We start from the raw sequence: 7,830 nt of genomic DNA, 5'->3' as shown, positions 1-7,830 counted from the left end.
GGGACCTGAACCTGTTCAGCCTTCACAAGAGAAGGCTGAGGGGGGACCTGGTGACAGTCTCTAAACTCACTAGGGGGGACCAGAAGGGTTTGGGAAAGACCTTGTTTCCCCTAGCGCCCGCTGGCATAACAAGAAATAATGGCCACAAGTTGGTGGAGAGTAGGTTTAGATTAGACATCTGTAAGAACTACTTCACAGTCAGGGCGGCTAGGATCTGGAACCAACTTCCAAGGGAAGTGGTGCTGGCTCCTACCCTGGGGGTCTTTAAGAGGAGTCTTGATGCCTACCTAGCTGGGATCACTTGAGCCCAGTTTTTTTTCTCCTGCCCTGGCAGGGGGTCGAACTTGAAGATCTATAAGGTCCCTTCCGGCCCGACTTCTATGATTCTATGAGATGGAGCAGTATGGAAGAAGTCAAATAAGATGTTACAACAGGAAAAGAAATAGGATTTTTAAAAATTCTTTTAAAACTGCATTTTACAGTATGTCTCTCTCAATTTTCATTCAGAATTAAGAAGTATAAAAACAGTTGTGTTAAAAAAGCCTCCGGCTGCTAAAGCTGCAACTCTATGCAATAGATACAGTCTCAGAACTAATACATGTGCTCTTAGCACAAGGTCTCTTTCCAGTGCTATGGCTAACAAGAGTTCCTTGTTCTTGGACTTTCTAAATCTTATGTTTATAATGATGCAAAATACCTGTTGTAATAAGCTTTCTTAATGGAAGTTCGGACAGCATTTTATGTTAGCCCAAACTCTGTGGCTGAATTCATTTCTATTTATAACAAAAGGGAAAATTTTATCAGGTCACCAAAGGAAGGCTGCTATGGTAACCTGCCAGGTGCATGGAGATTACTTTTAATTTGTAATAAATAGAGCAGAATATGCATATGTCTTCATCACAGGCAGCCCCTTTCACTGATGTTTAGAATTAAGATGACTTAACTCTTTATTATAACTCTTTATTAATTTGTTTTCAAATTGCTCACATCTCTTCAGGCAGCAGTTTTCCATGCGGATGTTTGAGCTGGGCTGAATATTTCTACTAAAATGGCTTCTGATAATAAAAGTTAATGAAAAAACATTGTATCCAAATTGAAGTCTTAAAACTATTTTGTGGATAGTGTTTGCATGCATTTTGGGCGGGTGCTGCTTTGAGATCCTTTGCTGTCCTCATGAAAATCTGCCAAATATAGCCAAATAATCTCAGCCTGCTCACATTCAGTAGGTTGGTTAGAATCTGAGAGCCAAACTCACTAGATTCTCTCCCCAGATCATCTGTATGTGCCAGCTGAACTGAGCCGGCTGTAGGCCTGCAGCTGCTGTTCCTGGAATTGCCCTTCCCAGCCACTGTGGGCTGGCTGTTAGGGTACTGAGCATGAGAACGCACAGTGGGGAGGAGACTCTTTCTCTTGAGCTGTTAATGTCCTTGCAGCCAGCACCTAGTCAGCATAAAAAGGGGAAAGGGATTGACCTGAAGACAAAGGGTGAATAGCAGGGTGTTATGGAAACAGACAAAAGGTAGAGGAAGTAATGGGTGCTTTCCCTCCCTGAAGAAAGAAAAACCAGAAGAGGCCTAGGGCAGACTGCAGGCATAGGGGCAGAACAGCCCCAGAATTAAGGCATGTTTCCTTTTAAAACATGAACTTGAAACTAGGATTCTTGAATGTCACGATTCCTCTGCTGTCTAGCAAGAAGCTCAAAAATCCAGTGGCAAATTGTGCACCTGATCCCACATGAGCAGTTGGTCCACAGAGATGACAACCTTCTACCACTACTAATTAACTGAATTCATAGAGATCTGGGCTGTGGATATGAAGACCTTAGTTTTGCAGATGAAACCACCAAGGAATTGATATAAGCTCCAGAAGACAGAATTGGTTTATTCAGTTTGCATTATTAAAAATATAGCAATGAGCATTCAGAAAAGGATGTTAAGTTTGCCATGTTACACAACTTTAAATCTGGCATTTCTTAATTTGTGACTGCAATGCTCTCCCAACATATAGCTGTAGATCTCTTCTTTATAAAGGTTACAGGTCTTAGTGTGTCTTGTTCTACCATTGATATAAAAATTATGCCAAACAAAAGGATGACCATAGGGTGAATCAAGAGACCTCCAACTTTGCCCAAAATTGCAACTGTGAAGCAATCAAGCATATTTCTAGCCACAGTTTACCATGCTTAAAGCATAACCTTTAAAATCTGATTTTAACTTAAGAACATCAGTTACTAATCCTGTAAATGAGAAATTAAATGATATGTTGATGATTCTAGCTACAGAAATGGTGGCAGGAGGTGTTATAATTTGCCAAAGTAACAGACTGCACCATTTATTATTCATATCAACATTTATAAGATCTGCTGGCATTGATGAAAATGTAACCAGTGACTAAACCCTGAAGCAGAGTAACAAAATGTTCCCCATTTATAAAAAAAATAAAACCACCAAAAAACCCCCAGTCCAAATTAAACATTTTCATAGTAAAATTTGCAAGACAGCTCTTACCAAAAAACGATTTTGTTTTTGCTGGAAACTCTCTGGTAAATCCTCCCAGTTATCCAATTTTATATCCAATGGAATGAAATTACAGTTTAGTGGTTCTCCCTCCTAGGGATGCAAGACAATTTGATTAAATCTATTAAATCTGGAGGTAACCAAGGTCTTCAAGTTCTTCACTTTTATTTACAATTGCAATATCTTAAATTGAAAGAAAGTACACATTTTTTCAACAGTTAGCCCAACGATCCAGTGCACCAATACAGGAAAATATTTTTAAAAGCATTTTCATGGTGGTTGTACACTAATACTGTATAGACTTGAGAAACTCAATTCATAGTAGAGTACTTGCAAGTCAAGAAGATTACAAGTTTGCCTTTTGTGGTGTATGCCTTTCTTTTAGTGCATCTGTCCATGCATCTTATTAGATATGTGGTGAATAGATCTGAAATACAGTACTTTGCATGTAATTAAATATGACAATTTAGCAGTATTTCAACTGTTAATTGTAAAAGCACTGTAGAAGCACAAGAATGGATACAGACTTACTCCTTTAGAATGGAGAAAATGACTCGATTTCACCTGAAAACAGTGTCTAGGAAGTGGTGTGATATAGGTCGAGTTTCTCCACTGGGATCTGAATGAGCTCTCTCTCAACTGATTTTCAATGTGTAGGATCCCTGTGGCCCAAAGCCTAATCTGGGACTCAGATAAAGTGCTCTGACTGGGGAGAAGTGAACTCTCAAATATCACAGTGCACAGGAGAGATGGCAGTGCTGAGTACCGTGAGCTCGTGTGCAAAGAGGTAAGCACTCACCTTCTCCCCACTTGTCCCAGGGCACCAAAATTATAAGCGGTGCCTCTGGTTTATTTCAAATGATTAGGGCAGCCAGTATAATTTAGCCTATTTGATAAATAAGGCAACTGAGAGGTTTTCAAAGAGATTTCTAAAAAAATGGTACCAGAACCCATATAGCTAACAGAGGTGCAAAGTACACATCTTCTCCTCTTGTAATGGCTATTCACTTGGAGGAGGGCATTTCTAGAACTAAAGTTTCATAGATTTGCATTTAAGACATAAAGATCTTTGGCTCAAATGCTATCGCTGGCTCATGTGCATCACCTCAAAGAATTTCTGTTTTCTCAAGTTTTTTAAAAAATATTTTATCAAAGTCACAATGAATAAACCAGTACGGTTGTCTGAAACGATATAAATCATTCAAGCATGGTGAGACACGAAAAACCCGGGTGATGCACATTTCAGTTGCATCTGGACTGAATGCGATGGTTAGCCTGAAGGATTAGACTGAAGATTTCTAACTCCCAAAGCAGCGATCAGATAGTGAGAGAGGTAGAAGCAAGCAAGCCCTTCCTCAGAAAACAATGAAGATCATTGATTGCTATTTTTGTACTCCGACTGCTTTGTGTACCAATGGGAATTTTCTATATTTATTTTATTCAGGGGATGGTAGGGTATTATAGACATGGCATCATTAATCATGCCTAATTTAGGAAGAAACATTACATTTGCACATTTAGTTTAAATGAGGAACTGTCATAATTTGCATTGACACGTTGAACATTCTGCCAGTTAAGCATTTTTGTTATCCTCTTCGTAGCTGAACCTCGGAAAGCATACCCCCACCTTCATCTATAATCCAATACATTTACTGCAGTTCTTTAACTGAAAGATTTGTAAATAGTTTAGAATAAAAAAAATAATAGCACAAACTATAATTTCAGATATTCTGCAAAACAATTGAAGAAAACTTAATTTGATAATTTTCTGTTGTTTTTGGTCAAGGCAGGTGGCTTAGTCATATCAGATCTGAAGAAATGAGTTTGGTAAAGCAGTTTTCAAACAGCATTTTAAAATAGCTTGAGGGTGTTTAGGGAAAACATGTATTTGTGTTTTGCCATTGTAGTCCACCAGATCAACATCACTGTTCAGAAGAGCCCATTAAAAACACTACTGTGACTCCCTGTGATTTTAATTTTGAATTAGGTCCTAAAGCATATAGACAAGATGTTAGTGCTTTCCACCTCCAACTCACTTGCAGTAATAAAGAGAATGACAAAACTTTAAAAACAGGAAGAGAAGAAAGAGTTTACAATTCTAACAACTAAACATCATCAAATTTCTTTTTTGCAATAAAGGAATGAACACCTGCGCCTCTAACATTTAATCCAATTAATCAACTCAATATGTATCTATTATGAAGATAATTTTGTTCATTTGTCACCTAGGAGAGAAAAGTTAGTCTAGTGAACTATTTAATTTCTTGAAGGAAAATAATTAGGAGATGGGAAAAACAGACATTTTTTATAAAGTATGCTAATTAAAATGGAAATACAGATATAACCGTGAAAGATTACATTACAAATAAAATGCTAGTATGCTAAAAAAAAAAAAAAAACTGGTATGGCAAATTTAGAGAGAGCTACTGAGAGCAATCTAGTGCTTACCTTTGTGTAGAGATGAATTCTGTCAGTATTCCTGCTTGCACAGAACATGAGCCCATCATATGCTGAAAAAGTACCTGAGTTGTCTGTGGGTTCTGTAAATGAAAAACGAGACTGATTTTTTCCCCAAAAATAAGTCATTTAATTTTTATTACCATAACCAAAAGTGGAAAAAATGATCATGTAAACCACAGAAACAGGTAACTAAATTTAAAAGTCTTTGGATGAACAACCTACCTAGGCAGCTTATTCCTAGGCAAAAGCAACTAAGAGATTTGTAACTCTGAAGTAATCAGGAGTTGTTCTTTTACAACAATGTACATTATTCATTCAATGCATATTAGCTCTTTTTCTAAAAATTAATTCCTCAGAAGACTATAAAAAGTTGGTGAAATTCAGATTGAAACAAATAAGTTTCAACTTTCAATTAAGCAACATCATTCTAATAAACTTCCCTCTACCACCAGCTTTAAAGCTGTTGTATAATAATTATGACTTACAGTACATGAAATCCTCCTAATACTGTATTTTTCACTGGATGCAAGATCATTGCTACAGGGTTTGGTTTTGCATATGCATTTGTAAGTGCTAAGTCTGAGGGATCTGATTCTGACTGGAGCTTTTGAATGCTATTGTTATATCATCCAATGGAAGTATTATAAGTTTGAAGCATCCTGACAACAGCATGCTCCCATTCTTGCCTAACTCATACCATTTGAGAAGTCCTCACACTTGAATACATTTGAGACATTAATACAAAGATATGTCTAAATTTAGTAACCATATTCTCTTTGCGAAGTCATAGTCTTTTCCATCCATCCCTTTCGTTCACTTATCAGTTTAGTCATCCATTAAAATGGTAGGTTTTTTAAACAGACCCATATTTAATAGGTGCTCTGTGAAATACCTAGCTCACTACATGTGTTTACAAAAAAAAGTTAGTTTTTACCAAATCAGAGAGTTGCACTATTCTCAAGTTTTCAGATACTGGATTATTCCAGGGGTTGCTAAACAAAATGCGAGAATGAACGTGGGCTATCACAGATGACCTGTGACAGAAGCTCTATATGAACACTGGCCTGTTTTGGAAATAGATTTATAAATGCTGTAAAGACTATTGCACAGTACCACTCCAAGCTACACCAGTCAAGATAAAAATTAAGAGGAAATGATGTTGTGGAGGAAAACTGAAGAAAAAAAGGGAGTAAAATTAAAATTAAGAGCCTGTGTTACAACTGAAGTTAGTTTCAACTGAATGTTATAATTTATCTAGAAAACGTGTAGCATACTAACACACTATTAACCCTTTTAATAAGGTGATAAGCTGTAGGTATATTAATTTCGTTAACCGGCAGCTCATTGTATACCATACTTGCCAGGTGATGCCAAAGGAAGCTACATGCATCTATGGTTATACCAGAATTGCATAAAAAACTTCAGTCAATCTGAAAATTTATCAGGCTAGCTTATGCTGAAACACAGCTGCCTATTCAGCAGTCTACATGCATAGGCTGAAGCATGTTTCAAATATATGGTTTTCTACACTTAGTTAAAACTGTTTTGCATTCCCAGAGCTTGTGTTTAATGCTATTTCACAGATTTGATGGGTTAGGTTTGCTATAGCAGGAATTCTATTTACCTTCTTTAAGCTTTTGATTACTCTCTTCAGATTCATTTTCAACTGCATTGGCTACCTCTTCCACATTTTTATCAGATGGTTCCTTTGCTGTTTGTATAAAGTCTTCCCTCTTATCATCTGTATCGCGTACCACTGCATCTTTGCTTTTTCTCAAGTTCTTTGATGCATTTTCTCCTTCATTCTGGGTACACAGAGGGTTACTCTGATCTGTATTCTTTTTAACTATAATTAAAGAAATAAAGTGATCATTTAGGCTCCTGATGCACATTACATATATGACTCAATTAACTGGTTAATCACATAATAAATTTAGACCAGCCACATGTGCAAAGTAACACTGGCCACATATGCAAAGTAATTACAACACAATTAACTGGTTAATCATGCAATACATTTAGACCAGCCACACATGCAACTATAAATGGTCATTCTTATACCATCAAAAAGTCTATCCAGCTATAAAAAGAACCAACCTGCTACAAAGTTGGCCTTTGAAAATGGGGGAAACTCAATAGCTGGTTTCTATCCAACCTTAATTTGAACATGTAGTAGGGCCCTAAGACTTAGTTTCCATGAACACAGGCAGGTATATATAAGGAATATATTTGGCATAATAAAACACATATTTGAAAGAGTAGGTTTTCAAGTTGTAATTTCATGATAATCATTTAATGGTTAATTCTGAAAAGATTTTGCTATAAAAATGAAAGACCAACTTTAGTTAAGTTGGAACATTTACAGATAATTTCACAAATTATATAGTTAATTTTTAAATGTCTACCTGAAGCAAATATATTATCAGAGTTGAAGTTCAGGTGTATGGTATAGAAAATTACTCAGCATATTCCTACACAAATCTATGGCTAGGTGTGTCGTGGTCCTTCCCCCCCACCCCCCCCGCAATCATCACCCTCATTTTAGACTCGTTTACTAAGTGGAGGGGGCAGAGGCAGGCAGATGCTGAGGCTCTTACTTTGGGCCTGAGCCCAGGTTGGGGCCAAAGTCAGACTCACAGCAGCCTCGTACCCCACCTCTGCTTGCCCTCTGTAGCTTCTGCTCTGACTCTGCCCCATTCCCACCCCTTACTATACCAGGCACAGTTTGGCTCCGGCTCAGGCTGGGTTCCCTGGGTACGGGGCACAGAGCACATGGAAACTCTGTCCCCTGCCTGGCTAGTCAGCAGCGTCACCATTGCTGCATGGCTGGCCGGGGTTGCTCTTCCATGTGCTG

The 7,830-nt window shown here is 37.7% G+C and overlaps 1 protein-coding gene across 1 annotated transcript in view; it reads right to left on the bottom strand.

Moving 5' to 3' along the window:
• ZRANB3 (zinc finger RANBP2-type containing 3) overlaps positions 1–7,830 on the bottom strand; it is a gene marked incomplete at its 5' end in the record, with an annotated part of 89,463 nt that overhangs the window by 22,131 nt on the left and 59,502 nt on the right. Inside the window, 3 exons of the mRNA XM_019522492.1 lie at positions 2,508–2,609; positions 4,965–5,056; positions 6,601–6,822. Coding sequence (XP_019378037.1) covers positions 2,508–2,609; positions 4,965–5,056; positions 6,601–6,822 — 416 coding nt within the window. The remainder of the gene's footprint in view (positions 1–2,507; positions 2,610–4,964; positions 5,057–6,600; positions 6,823–7,830) is intronic.

The sequence above is a fragment of the Gavialis gangeticus genome, unplaced genomic scaffold (genome assembly GCF_001723915.1).
Source record: "Gavialis gangeticus isolate Ggan-Ray unplaced genomic scaffold, GavGan_comp1, whole genome shotgun sequence".
Classification (NCBI taxonomy): Eukaryota; Metazoa; Chordata; order Crocodylia; family Gavialidae; genus Gavialis; species Gavialis gangeticus.
This window is presented reverse-complemented; position numbering and strand designations above follow the sequence as displayed.